Raw genomic sequence first — 15,128 nt, forward strand, 5'->3', positions numbered from 1 at the left:
ATGCCCCGTCTCTCTGCCTCTCCGGCCTCACCCAACACGATGTAGCTCAAGGGGTCTCCTGACCACCTCGGGTCCTCCACGAGCCTTCTCGTGGGCACAGAGAATCAGCTTCCCCTCCGTTAGTGGGCATGCAAGGCCCTTTGTCTGGAAGACACACCCTCATCTCGTATTTGTTCACCAGGCCTCACATGTACCAGTCACCCACCTAGTCACACATGGTCAAACCACGTGGCTCCTTCAAGTAGACACTCCTGCAGCCCAGCCCCTTTACCCATCAGCCTCTCTCATCCCACAGGACCTGGCTCAAATGCCACCTGTTCCCAGGGTTACTGCTCCACCTCACTGCTGTCGTGGCATCCCTGCCACCAGGATTTAGCCCAGACTCATGATGTCATTTATCTAGGTGATCTGTGTCCTGGGTCCAGTGTCCTCGAGGGCAGTCTCACTCACTGTCACCTCTCCCAAAGCTCTGAGCGAATTCCTGGGCCTTCCCAGCAGCGGGTACACAGTAGCGGTTAAGACCATGGGCTTTGGATTTAAAACTGTTGGGCTCAGATCCTGCTCTGCAACCCACTGGCTGTGTGACCTTGGGCAAGTCCGTTTAACCTCTCCATGCCTCAGTTTCTCCAACCAGAGAATGCAAGTAATAACAACCTAACCCACGGGACAGCATAAGGATCGACGAGATGATATGAGTGAAGTCAATTACGAACGCTGGGCATGCAGTTCGCCTTCTTTAAAATAGGAACTAATGCTATTATTTCAATAACTGCCGTTGCCTTGAATCGAACGCCAGCCCTGGAGCTGCCCGGTGCAACCCCACCCCAGCCGGCAGCTTTCCCTCCTCTTCCCTCTCCAGGTACCACAATAAATCCTGAAGCCAGGGCCATCACAGGCCATCAGCAATGTTTGCAAAACAGCAGCCACCAAGAGCGCAAGCTGGCCTGCTGCCCAGCACCACGTGGGAGGCTGCCCCGCTCTGAGGATGGCTAGGAGAACTCAGGGAGCAGAAGTGGGAGGATGGCTCCTGCTGCTCGCTCTGAGCTGTGAACTGGCCAGGGGAGGGCTCCCAGCTGGGATTGATCCTTAGGGTGGTGCTGACTGCTCTGGGGACATCTTCTTGAAATTAGTTACACAGAGCTCCACACACAGGTCTTTCCCTCCCTCACCCCCACGCACGCAGCCCGGCACCCCCTTCCTCCCACAGAGTCAGGGCCTCTCACCTTGAGCCCACTGCTTTCTGCTTCAGAGCCCGGGTCCACACCAGTGACATAAATGCCCAGGCCATACTCAGCTCCCCCACGGATGGTGAGGCCCAGGGACCGGCCGTCCCCCAGCACCAGGTTCACCTGCAGAGGGAGAGGAGACAGCATTCGAGGGCCTGGAGGGCACCATGAACTGCAGGGAATGGCAGGCTGCAGAGCTCCCTCTCGGACTCTGAAGGGCACACCGACTCCTGCCTGCAGGGCCTCCTGGAACATTCCGGTTTCTGCCCCACCTCTGCCTGTGACTTGCTGAGTGACTTGGGGAAGTCTCTCTCTGTCCCTGGGTCACAGTTACAAGTGCAGTAAAAGGCAGGCACTGAGGAGATGACCTCTAGGGACCCCCTGGTGCTAACACCCTAGACACTCCAGGTTTTCACATGTTCTTCACACCATGGGGGCCACGGACTCTCTTGGCCTCCACTGGCCACCCTTGGCTACACACCCCTCAGTCAGGGAGTGCCTGTCAGACCCCAGGGTCTCCCCAGGTTCCCTGAACTTCTATCCACCCTCCTCAGGATCAAAGTTGAGTCTAGGTTCAGGGTGCCACCACCTGCCACCCCAGGAATCTCCTGTCTTTCCAGGGGTCTCCTGCCTCCCTGGGGCTCTCCCCCTAACCCAGGGGTCTCCCACCTCCCCAGGCGCCTCCTGCCTTCCTGGGGGTCTTCTTCTTGGGGACCCCAAGAGAGCACAGTGTGACCACTCACAGGAGAGGGAGGGATCGAGGGTCCCTGCAGGCATCAGGGGAGGGCAAATGTCATAGAGTTAGGGAAGCCATCCAACCAGCTTTCTAATTCCAAAAAATCATTTATCCAAGAGTTATGAAGGGCCCTGCGCCACCAGGAGAAGCCTTTTCCGATTATTATCTCATTTCATTCTTCAACCTCCCTAGAGGTCGGGTGGAGGTGCTAAAGAGGACAGACTCAAGTCCAAATTGACCAGCAGGAGACCCAGCTGTGTGACACTGGGCAAGTTACTTCACCTCTCTGTGCCTCAACCACCTCACCTATAAAATGAGGATGAAGAGTGTCTGCCTTATATGGATACTAGGGAGAGGCTCAAACTGAGAGACAAATGTAGGCTCGTCTCTGGCCCACAGCAAATGCTCAATAGTTAGCCATTGTGGTTCTATTTTGCACACGATAAAACCAGACAAGGCCACACATCCACAGCTGGCGCCTACTGGCTGGCAGGCCATTGTCAGGAGAGAGCCCAGAATGACTCTTAAGGATTTGGTTCTAAGACTGGAAACTCTGTGGCACGTCAGGGAGGCCCAGCCCCATGGGACAGTGCCAGGCGATGCTGCCCAATGGGGTGGCCCCAGCCCCTGGATCTGGACCCAGCCCCCTGTTTCTCCATCAGACAGGATGACTGCATTAGTAAGCAGAGCACCCGTGAGGCCCACAGAACTCACAGGAGGACCTGTGAGCAGTCACCCAGAAGTGTCAGAGTCTGGGGAACAGCAGGCACTGGGGACACGAGGTCAGACTTTGGAACAACTTCCCAGCCCCTCCTTGCCCCGGTGCAGCTCCAGGGCTGGGATAGGTTGGAGGTGACCTGGGTTCAAGGCCCACCCTGGTCCCCCATCACATGCAGGTCTGTGTGTTTGGGAGGTGACACTGGTGGTTATGTGTGCAGGCACTGGAGACAGACTGTCGAAGTTTAATCCTGGCATTGACCTCGCTAGGTGTGTAACACTGGGCAAGTTACTCTGCCTCTCTGTGCCTCGGTTTTCTCATCTATCAAATTGGAGAAACAATCACACCTACTTTGCTGGCTGGCTGTGAGTGATGAATGGGTTTATCTACTTGAAGCACTTAGAGTCATGACAGAGCAGAAGCACTTGTGAAATGTCAGCTGTTGTTATTATCTTCAGTGTTCCTCAAGCAAGCCATCAGGCTGAGCTTGGGCAGGTATGATCTGGGAAGAATGAGGAAGACATCCTCATGGGAGAGAGAGAACGTGGGCCCCTTCCTAGACTGGGACAGGCCATGCACATGTGAGCCATCACTGGTACTCCGTCCAAACGCTAACCGGGCCTCAACTCTGTGCCAGGCGTTGGGCTGGGCACAGATTCAGGGGAGAATCTGACTGGGTCCCTGTCCTCAGAGGGGCCCCTGGGCTGGAGTATTGGCTGTTGATGGCTGAGTCCCTCCCAGGAACTGGCTCACCTAAGGTCACAACCTCCTTGGAGCAGCTCCTATCCAATCACTAGTTGCCCTACACATCTCTTCCATCTGGATGTTCATCTGTATCCTTTATCATATCCTTTTATAATAAACTGGTAAACAGTAGGTAAACTGTTTTCCTGAGTTTCGTGAGTCACTTCAGCAAAGTAATGGAAGCTGAGGACCCACACATCAGGTGTCAGAAGCACTGTAAGTGTGATGTAAAGGAGAAACACAGAGGGAGAACTGCAGGGTTTTCTTATACACCAGACTTTGCACCCAGTCCCAGTGCCTCCTCTCCTCTATACCAAGCTGGGTCCCATCTTGTCTCTGTGTGGGAGCGAGAGACCACAGTGGAACAAGACTTGACACTTGCTCATGGGCCAGTGATCCAGGTGGGAGGTGGTAGGGGGCGTCTGGGTCCTCCATTTTAATTCAGTCATTCATGTAATAAATACTGAGCAACTACACTGTGCCAGGCACTGACCCAGGCACTATGGGTGTACCAACGCACAGAACCAAGAGCCTCACGTAGTAGTCGGGGTAGTAGGCCCTGCCACAGTCTCCAGTCTCCAGAAGAGGAGATCAAGGCTCAGAGAGGTTATGTAACTTGTCCAAGGCCACACAGATGACAAGTGATGGAGCCAGGATTTGAACCCAGGCAGCCTGGCTCCAGTGTCTCACTCTCCCTTCCACACTGACGCTAACCCCCCACCGCAGATCTGCTCCAGTTAATTACATACAGAGACTACATCTGTACTACAGAGGCTGGGGTCAGCACAGAACAAGAAGCTGGAAAGAGGAACAAGTCTGTCGGCCTTGGAAAACGTGTTGGTGACTTGAGAGCAGACAGGTCTGATTCCCAGAGGAGCTACCTGCCATCTTCCTTTCCATTCCTTCCTTCAGCCTCATGGGATGGTTTTCAGCCTTCAGAGTAGAGAAGAGCATTTCTAGCAAGAGCTGCAACACCAGAACCAATTTCGGTGGACAGCTTAGGGGGTTTCCAAGGGCAACTTTGCTATGTATGATTTCTGCGTCACTACTGCCCTGAGAACTCATTTCCCTAGGAGGTGTGGCCCCACTGGGGTTAAGGGTAGGATTCTGGAGGTTTGGCCTACGGGAAGTCCAGGAGTCTGGTCGTGGCTATTTGGACTATTAGAAGATGAGACCAGGCCGCTGGAGAGAAGAGTCAGGCCAGGAGCCAGAAGTGAGCCTCCGGAGACATTTTCTTCAACAGGGAAATGGGGGTTCCACACTGTATCAGCAAGAGGAGGCCCAGGGGAGTGTAGAAGCTTCAGCCTGGAGCTGTAAAATCTGTGAGGGCCTCTCTGGTGTGGCCCAGGGTATTTCCTGCCTCCTGAGGTACCCGGATCCTCCCCGGAGCGGAGTGTGATTCTCTCAGCCTCTGCCTTCTGCATTCCTACATAAGTCATTCCAAGACTCCTGGAGGCAAATTATGTCCTTCCAAGCCTCCCATCCACTCCATCCCAGTGACAGGCTTCTCTCTAAGCCTTGAAGGTGCCAAGCTCGTTCCCACCTCAGGGCCTCATGCACTGTCCTTGGTGCTCGGCACTTTCAGCACCCGGAGCGCTACATGGCAGCTCCATCTTCCTCCCTGGGTCTCAGCTCAGAAGTCGTCACCGTCACCGCAGAGGCCCTCCCTGCCCACCTCAACTGCAGCAGCGCCTCCCTGCCCATCACTCTCTATCCTTGCTCCTGATTTTATTTCCTTCCATCAATCTTCACCACCTTATCTGGCTCAATTATGCTCATTTCTGGATTATTGTCACATTCCTCCTATGATCTCCAAGCTCACTTGGAAGCTTCCCCAGAGCAGGGCCTCATGTCTCTTATCCATTTCTCTATTCCCACCTCCCGAAACAGCGTCAGGCACACCACGGGTGCTCACCCGGTACGGACTGGCTCACTCAATGAGTCCTAGGTGCTGCAGTGCCTTCTGAGTCTCTAATTTTGCATCTGTAAAATGTGGGTAAGGACACCTACCCCACAGGGCAGTCACGAGGATTCAGAAAGATGCTGTAAGCACAAAGCCAGCACATGGCCAGCTCTTCATTGGCTATAATTACTACTCTAAGATCATGCCCTACACAGGGAATGGCTTGAGAAAAAGATAAAGCCAGTTCTCTGCCCAACCCTGGAAGGCTGGCCTTGAAAATGACCCAGCGCCACATGCTGTGTTGCTTTCTCAAGACTGCCAGAGAGCAACATCGCCTGGTGGGGTGGGGGTGTTCGAGCCTACCTCTGCCACCAGTCTGCCCTGGCCACCTCGAAGACGCCCAGGCAGGCTCTGACAGTGCATACTAACCGGCTACCCCGCCGCCTCTCGCCTGGCACAGAATTCACTGCCGCTTCCTGAGTATTGACATTTGAGCAAAGAACACAAAACACATTAAATAAATGTTATGGTCTTATCGACAGGAAAGAAGAGCTGAGAAAGAGTCTCCAGAGGCTCAAAGCCCCAAGCTGTGTCAAGGTCTTAAAACACCAGAGAGCTGCTCGCAGGAATTACCTTCCTGGTCCCAGGAGCAACCGTAGGGCTCAATGCAAACAGCACGGAGTGAACCTTAAAACATCAGGGGAACCATCTCATTCTTTCCTAAATTTTTTTTAAAGAAACAGTCATGGTCTTGGGGAGGAAACCTCTGGAGGGCCATCTACTGATGCCCCTGGCCTCTTCTTCAGGTTATAACACACCATAGTGCTTTGGGCTACAACCCCTCCCAGACTGGCCACAATTGTGGTGTTTCTGTCAATCAAAGTGCGCCTCTCCACCAGCCAATCAGGTGCTCCCTTGGAACATGAATCTTGAGGGGAAGGATGAAGAGAATAAAAATGGTGGGATCCCTTTCCTCTTGGAGGCTGCACCCTGAGTTCCCCAGCCTCAATTCTGGAGCTGCCTACACCCTTGTAAATTCTGACTTTGTGGAAAATGACCAAGACCTGTTTCTCATTTCTGTTCCTTAGAACCTGAGACCCACATATCAAAAGGTTCCCTGTGGACCTGGGAGTCCTGGCAGCTGCGTTTGGCCATGTGCCTGGGTCTGGACCACTGAGAAATTAAATCATCTCTAGTGTAAATCATCTGAGATTTCTCTGTCCCCCTTTCCACTCAAAAGGCTGGATGGGGACTAGGCTTCAAGCATAAGGGGGCGGTATCCCAGAGGATGGCAGATGGAGAGCAGAGCAGCCCCGCCAGCCTAGACAGTCCCCTTTACTCCGCTATGTGAGGAGCAGGGGAAACGTAGCTTATTTAAATCACAATATAGGGAGGTGTGGCGTGGTGGGTATAGCTCAGTGCAGTCCTGGGTTCAATTCCCAGTACCTCCATTATATTAATTAATTATAGTATTTGGACTCCTCCGTTGGAGCAGCTTAGTCTGCACTGTGATATATGCTGCACAGGTCAAAAGGAAAAGCAAAGTAAACCCTTCAGTAGGGACCTGAGGGAGAGGGGAGGGCCAGAGCCCCAGTAGAACAAAGCTCCTTCTTCCAGCATCTAAGAAGCTTCTCTGTTCTGGGTTTGGCAAGGAGAATGGGGTGGGGGGGCAGCCTCCCACCTGTGCCAGCCCTCCACCTCCAGGAGGCCTGGTGAGGCCAAGGCCGGGCAACTCACCTTTTTCTCATCCCCGCCTTGCAGGAGGTGTAGGGTGCTTCTCCGATCACCCTCGTGCTGCCGCAGGGTGCTGCCATGGGGCTGGGGCAGGCCCGAGGGCGGGGAGATGCTGCGGCCCTGGGGGTCCACCCAGGTGTAGATGTGGTTGGTGACGTAGCCGCCAGGGATGCGCCCCGCTGAGTACACAGACAGCACCAGCTTCTTGGAGCCCTTGAGGGCCTAGACAGACAGAGAGACAGATGCACAAGTTAGCAGGGAAGGGCACAATGAGGGACACACTCCTATTATCCAGAACTTGCCTCCTCTCAGGACCCTGCACATGGAGGAGGAGACCAGGTCCTAGGTCTCTTCCCTCTACTGGCCCTCAGTTTTGTCCTATGGAAATGAGGGCATCTGTCCCAGCACCCCACCTCTCCAATCCTGAAGTGGTCCAAACACAAGAAATAGGACCTCTTAGCATACCCGTGCAGAAAAGAGCTAACAGAGCAGGCCCACAACTGCATTCTTATGAAGGCCTGCTGGGCTAGCCTCTGGGAGCTTGGATTCTGAGTATTGCCACCGTTCTTGAATTGATAAGGGTGGCTCACCACACCTGGACTATTTGTGCAAAACGGGGGGGGGGGCCTCTGCAATGTGGGTATAGGCAGAGATGCCTACCTGCCTAGCACCAGTTAAAGACCCCTGGCAGTGAGTCTCTAACCAGCATCCCTGGTAGACAAGACTTCACATGCATTGCCATAACTCAGAGCCGGAGGAATCAAGCTCACCCTGTGCGCTGCACAGGGGGAGGACTCCGAATCTTGTGCCTGGTTTCCTCCAGACTTGGCCCCGCGTGCTGTTCCCCGTGCTGTTCCCCGTGCTCACTGTGCTGTGTATCCTTTCCCTTAGCCACGAGTACAACCGTACGCTGAATACGTGAGCCCTTATGGAGCCTAGGGGTGGCCTTGGTGACACTGATAAAATACTAGACAAGAGAGTCAAGAAATAAAAATACTGGTAACCATGGTAGCTTAACAATTATAAATGGCTTTATGTATGAGACACTCTGTTCTGTACCTGACCTGCTTTATCTCCTTAAATCCTCATGGAATCCGATCTTGTGGGGGAGGGGTTCCATGACTCGGCTGAAGAAAAGGAGGGAAACGACCTGCCCACACAGCTAGTAAGGGGTTTCTTGGGCACAGCAACTAATTTTCAGTGTAGATACCACCTTTGCTCAACAGTTTCTAGCCTGGAAATGATACAGCCAGAGGGAGAGGTGACCCCAAACTCCGTGCCCTGAGGGCGGCCATATTGCTTTCCCATGATGCACCTGTAGTGAAATGAAGCCGCATCTTCCGGGAGACGGTCACTTAGCACTGGGATTACCAGCAAACGCACCGCAAAACCAAGGGCTTTAGGGTCAGTGATATAATACCTGCATATGTGAAAGTTCATGCTGCTGTTAGAATCACATTTTACAATCATTCCAAAGCATTAGTAATGCCATGAATGTGTGATATATTTGAATGTTAAGTGGGGTCAAAAGCAACTAAATCACATCTTACAGTATGATCTCAGTTAAGAGAAAAAAAATCACACTGGGAAAAAAAGAAAATGAAACTGAGGAGTAATGTACCAAGATGCCTGCAGCGCTTCTCCCTGGGTGGCAGGATTATGGGTGATTATTATTTTGTCCTTCCTGCTCAGTATTTTCCAAATGTTCTAGAATGAAGGTATATTATGTTCACTACCAGAAAACAGCAATATACCTAAAAGGGGAGGGTAGCACTTAGCTCTCCCGTCCCCTCAAGCTTGCCTGCATCTGCAGAGCACTGGATTCTACTGACTCCTCGGTTCCCTCTCTGTCTCTCTCGACAGACCAAAGGGGCCAAGGGCGGAGCTTTCAAGGACAGTGGGGAGCCCTGGCTGGGCGGGGCTGCCGGACGAGGACACTCAGCCACAGGACTGGACACTCTGACATCTGAACCTCTCCCAGAGCAGGAAGGGCGAGCTGGGAGGGCCCCTCACTTCCACAGCTAAATGCCAGTCCCTGGTGGAGGGATAAGAGGATGGCAGCTCTCCAAAATCCTGCTTTTAAAAAAGATTTCTGAGAAGATGAGCAGAGAAAGATTTACACTGTTCTTTTAGTATGCTCCGGGACTCCCCTGACAGAACAGCTGGGAAAATAAAACCTCTGTGAAGTCTGAGATGCAGGATGGAGGCAGCTGGAGACCAAGTGGGCTTCTGCCGGCACCTGGGGCACGAGCAGCATCAGCAGAAGCCACTGTGGCCTCTGGGTGGTCTTCCTGACCCCTGTTCCCTGCCCACCGCCCCCTCCTCCATAACAGCACTTCTTGATGCTTTGAAGTTGCTCCAACGGGCCTGCCTTTTCCCTGCTCCCTTCCTGGGGGCAGACTGTGAGTCTGAGGCCCATCATTCATTCAACAAGGGCTGACTGGGCCTACTGTGTGCTGGCCTAGAGAGAGCAACGTGCGTATATCTTCATGGCACCTGCAGCCTGGAGAGAGACAAGGCTTCACCAGGTGCACAGTAGGTCCTCAGAAAAACCTGGTTGACCTGATTGAGTGAGAAAGCACATATGTGGCCTCCAAAGAAACCATAACGTGCACAGGCATCATCCTGCGGCCACCTTCCTCATCTGATCTGGAAGGCCATGCTAGAATCAGGAACAGGGGAAGGCAGGTGGAAAGAACGAATGTTGTGGATTTGGGCAGACCTGGATGTAAGGCACCTCTGTCACTGGTTGGTCGGGAGTCCTGGGGCCAGCTGCTTCCTCTATCAAAGCAGCACACATGCAATGGGGACAATGCCCAGCTCTAGGGGTTGCGTAGATTAAATGAAACTGCACGTGGAGTCTGAGCCTTTGCACACAGTGGGGGCTCAACATGCAGGAGAGCCCACTCCCCTCTCCTTCCTGGAGTGTCTGCATTGAGAAGGGAAACCAAGTGTAGAAAAGCATTGCCCAAGGAGGAGTTAAAAAAAAAAAGGTGTCTGAGAGAATGAAAACCAATGCACAGTGCATGATTTGTATTCTGTATCGCTGGCAATAGTGGCATTCTCTTGGTCAGTTCTATAAATAGGCAAGCAGCAACCTTGAGAAGGGAGAGGAGGTTAATGCCTTCAATGAGAACACCATAGAGATCTGGCGCCGCAGAGGGCCTGGGAGGTCACTGAGTCTCCCATGCGCCACCTGCCCCCAGTACGGTACAGAAGGGGACCCTGGAAATCTGAGGTGGAAGGGACAGACAGGGTAGAGCCCAGACACAGGCGGCCAGCCCTGGGCAAGCCTCTTCCTCTCTGCACCTCAGTTTCCCCATCACATGCCTTAGGAGACCAGAAAATCTGACAGCCACTCAAGCTTAGGCCATTCCAGAACCTCTGATATTGGCTCTTTTGGGGGGTAAATAAGGGCTTTCATTGGGTCCTGGAGAGCAAGAATACCGTCATCCCCTGCTGCCTTCTTTATTTTTCTGGCAAAACTGAAGAAACACGAGATTCCTGAGTCAGCACTTTCCACATTTAAGCAGGCTCTCGGAGTAACAGTCTCAGTGCAGGGGCCATTAGAACCCAGTGGGAAGGGCTCCATCCATTGCTCTTTGACTAAACCATGTGTGTGATTCTGGAAAGGTGAGGAGGAGGAGGGGATGGTCTAGGAAGCTGGCTTCTACTTTCTTATTGCCTTCTTGTCACCTTTCTTTTTTTTTTTTAAACAAACAACTACTTGCTTATTTTAAAAAGGTGTCACTAAAAAAAAAAAAACGGGGGTGCCACTAAACGGAGGGGTTAATTCCTGAAGAGAGCTGGCCAACGCTTTTTCGCCCTGATGATCCTTCCACGAGCTTTCCACACTCACTCGCCATCGCCACCCTGATCCCTAAGGCTCAGACCATCTGGGAGAACAGTGTGGTCCTCGCAACCAGTTAGATGCACCCAGCCATTCAATTTACAGAGCTAGTGGCTTCCCTGACCGGTGAGCCTCTGTAGCAAGCAGCCTGATGCAGCAGGGAAAACTAGAAAGAGCTCTGGCTGTGAAACAGAGACCCAGGCTTGTCCTCATTGTGTCACTGTACTGCTGGGTGGCCTGGGACTATGTCCTCCTCTTGCTGGGCCTCAGTTTTGCCAACTGGCAATGAGAAGATTGGAATCACTGATTGATAAGGTCCTGCCCCAAGTTAAACTTCAATGTCTTCTGGCTCATTGCTGTATTTAGAAGAAAAGGAGTTGCTACCAGGTCCTTGACCAGATCTTGAACCTTGGGGCTCTGAGGTTCTGTATCAGTTGGGAGGGATCAAAAGGGTTTAAGAAAACACCAGAAGGGCAGATGGAGCATCGCAGGTGTGGCAGGAGGCACACCTCAACTTGGCACTATCATCAGCAGCAGAAGGACCTTCAAAGGGACCTGAGGGCTGGGGAGACACTCTCCAATGGGACTACGACTGTGTGTCACTGCTCTTTGTAGAGGCTGCGTGTGGGTGGTAAACCACACCCAACAGCTACCTTAAAGCAGCCTGCATTCTCTGCCTGTGCCTGTTGGTGACTGTCAACCACACTCCTCTCCTGCTGCAACAACCTGCAGAACCAGCCAGTCTCCTGAATCAATTATCAGCTGTACCACCTCATACAAGTTACCAAACCTCTCTGTTCATCTGTTTCTCTCCTGTAAAATGAAGATCTCTTTTCTACTCTCTCTTAGGTAGAGGGACCCTTTTAGTACAGTGCCTGATACTTACGAGTTCAATGAGCTACGGCTAAAATAACCCCATGAGATGCAGGGAAAAGTCCGTGGTGAGCAAGAGCTATTATGAGAGCACTACACTCCCCTGCTTATCACGTATTTACTGGCAAAAGCATTCTGCCAAGTCAGATCACAGAGAAATCTCAATCTGACCTGGCAGATGGCATGGCTAAGACACTACCCATCACCAGATGACTCCTCAGGCTGCGTGCTATGATTGTGGAAATGTAAATTATATGTGTGTGTCTTCAAAGCTAGTAACTTGCTACTTGGATTAATGCTCTCAGGGGCAGATTTGCCTCACTCAGCTCTTCAGAGCTGACTCTTAAAACCCCAAATTAACAGACCAGGGGACATAATTCTCTGCTCAGCAGAAGAGGAATAGACTAGAGATGGCCACAGTGGGAGGGGACCGAGGGAGGTGTGTTAACATGGTAGATGCACACATGCTCCCGTGTTCAGAAAGACACGCCGAAGTGCAAGCACAAGGTCACAAGACCATCAGACTATTGTCCAGAGGGGCGTGGACATAAGTGTTCTGGAAAAGTCTTAAGAAAGGACACATAATGGTGAATCATCCAGCTTATTTCAGGGCAAGGTTTTCTCTTCTCAGGAACTCAAACTCAGGAAAGGGAGGTGGTCTAAGACCTAGATTAGTGATGGGGAAGAGAGGAAAGGATGATGCTGGCCTGCTCTTCCTGACCCCCCCGCTTGCCTAGATGGGCTTTGTGTTCAGACTCACTGGGCACCGATCCTGACTCTGCTGTTGGCTTGCTGTGTGACACAGAACAAATTTCCTAACCTCTCTGTGCCTGTTTCTGCATTTAAAATGTAACTGTCATAAGGATCACCAAGAGAATGTAAACTACCTATACAGCACCTGACATGTAGTAGGTACTAAATGCATGTGAATCCTCTTCCTGAGTCTGCCAGCTCCTTTTCCTGAACAGAAGCTCTAGAAATCCTCTAAACCTCTCATCTACATGGACACAAATACATTAGCAACTCTAGCCTCTCCCTCCCAGCTTTCCTCCTCCTGAGAAAAGTCTTTCTTTCCTTTAATCCACACTTCCTCAGGTCAGCCCTGCCTTTGACACTCAGCCCCTTTCCCACCACCTCCAGGAAGCCTTCCTAGATAGTGACTAGCTCTCCTTCTCTGAGAGTACTGGCACACTTCTGTCTTGTTGCCATCTGCCCTGTAGGCTCACGTTCACAGTTCTGTCTCTAAGACTACGAGACAATTTCCTGGAGACACGTTGCATGTTCTGTTTTCTTTATACCCTCTCCTTGCTCCTCCTTCACTTACCTACCCATTCATTCATGTCATTCACTTGCTCACTCATTCAAGATATTTACTGGGCTTTCTACATGCCAGGCAGCCCCTAGGGATTTGTTCAACTGAGGCCACAGAAAGAGCAGTGCCCTGGACTGGGGCTCGGGCAGCCTGAGGTCACCATCCTATGCTTCTCCACACTTGTGTGAACATACACACCTCAGACACACCTGGAATTTGGAGAGAGAAGCAGAAGACAGAGTGGTTAAGAGCCAAGGCTCTGAAGCAGGGCTGCAAGGATTCCCATCCCACCTCTGCCAGCTGCCAAAGATAACCTTGGACAAGTTACTCAACTCGTCCATATCCCAATTTCCCAGGCATAAGACAGGGTAATAGTATTATTTCACAGGGCAGTTGTGAGGATTAATTAGTTACTGTACATAAAGTGTTTAGTGTCTGGAGCATAGATAAGAGGTACAGAAAGGTGAGGTATTATCATTATTGCAGAGAACCCAGAGTAGAAGTCTCAACCCACCATCCATGGTAACCACTGATACATCTTGGTGTCTGTCTTTCCTGACTTGTTCTGTGCATTTTACAAACACGTGATGTACATACACTAAATTGTTGTCTGAGGTTTACATAAGTTGACTCATACGTTTTATCACCATATTTTTTTTCCAGCTAAAAATGTATGTTGAGGACCTTTCCTCAAAAGAACATCTCTTTCTGCTCTACATCGCATTCCTGGCAGAGATGCACCACCACTGAGTTCTCACTCCCAGACTGCTGGACATTTGCATTGTTTCTCAGTGTTTGCCAGCACGAGCAATGCTGCGATAACATAGCTGCACACGCACCTTGGAGCACATGCGCACCTAATTCTCTACACCAGAGAAGTGAAATCCCAGGAGCAAGTAGGCCGTCTTTTTTTCATTTGCAACCCTGTACCTCCCTGTGTAGTTCCTACAACTACCTGCAGGGGGCAGCTCTATGACACCTAGGTCTATAGAGGGCCTGAATCCTACCCGCGGCCCTGTGGATAGAATCGGGTGAGGGCTTTCCAATGATCTTTTCCCAAAGCAGAGCTTACTCTGGAGCAGGGATCCATCCTCCTTCATACCTTCTTCCACAGGCTCCAGATATCTCCTACTATAGGCAAGTCTTGGCTCAATATTCCAAGTCCATCTGGGGACTGAATTATTGCAAAGCAACAAAATAAAAGGTGGCTTAGGGGGAGGACCCCCGCAAGAGTTTTTCAGTGAAAGGTACATTCACTTAAAAAACGACTCCCAAAGTTCCACGTCTTCCTAGCTATGAGACTGCAGGCAAGTTCCCTAAGCCCTGTGGACCCTAGCTTTCTCACCTGTTCAAGGGGGCTACTAATGCCTACCCTTACTGAGTCATCGTGTGGACAAAATGAGGACAGACAAGGTAAGGTGCACAAAGCATCTTGCACTGGGCATGGCGCATAGCAGGTGCCTAGCAAATGGTGGTTAATATTATCGGTAACAGCAAAATTAGAGTGATGACCACACACTCTATTCTATCCACTACACACGTGAAGAAAGAGCCTCTGGGTGGTGAAGTGTCTTATGCAAGGTCACAAAGAGGATAAAAGGCAGGATTTGGATATGAATCTTGGACTCTCCAAATTCATGTCTGTCTCACCAGGTCAAGAAGGTTCAGATAACACATGGTCAGTGCTACTTCTTGGCCTTACAAGACAGGCAAGGAGAGGGTCTTAAAAGGGGGTGTGGTCTTACAGGCTGTATATAAGTGAGAGGCCCTGGACTCTGAGCCCTGAGCCGATCCCAGATGCAACCACATGCCCTGGAAGGACCCTCCCTATTCAGCCCCACTTTGACGGAGGACAGAGATTGTGTGGACTCTCTGCCCCAGTGGCATATTTTAATGTCATGAGAAAGTAAAAGCCTGAATTAGCACTCTGTCTTCAGAGCTCCTTCCTCTACACCATGTTTTTATCTGTGTTAATTATTACCTTTTACAGAGGCCACTAACTGCAATAGCTTCCCAGCCTCCAAAATCAGTC

At 51.4% G+C, this 15,128-nt stretch overlaps 1 protein-coding gene across 7 annotated transcripts in view; it reads right to left on the reverse strand.

Annotated features, from left to right (window-relative positions):
- Positions 1-15,128, reverse strand: part of WHRN (whirlin) — an 80,112-nt gene that overhangs the window by 48,568 nt on the left and 16,416 nt on the right. For 6 of the 7 annotated variants that reach the window (XM_032478272.1, XM_032478274.1, XM_032478273.1 and 3 more), the window contains exons 2-3: positions 7,065-7,283; positions 1,224-1,349 (exon numbers count right to left, since the gene is read on the reverse strand). In XM_032478272.1, the coding sequence (XP_032334163.1) occupies positions 1,224-1,349; positions 7,065-7,283 (345 nt within the window). The remainder of the gene's footprint in view (positions 1-1,223; positions 1,350-7,064; positions 7,284-15,128) is intronic. The other variant, XM_032478275.1, reaches the window with a different exon arrangement.

The sequence above is a fragment of the Camelus ferus genome, chromosome 4 (assembly GCF_009834535.1).
Source record: "Camelus ferus isolate YT-003-E chromosome 4, BCGSAC_Cfer_1.0, whole genome shotgun sequence".
NCBI classification, from domain to species: Eukaryota; Metazoa; Chordata; class Mammalia; order Artiodactyla; family Camelidae; genus Camelus; species Camelus ferus.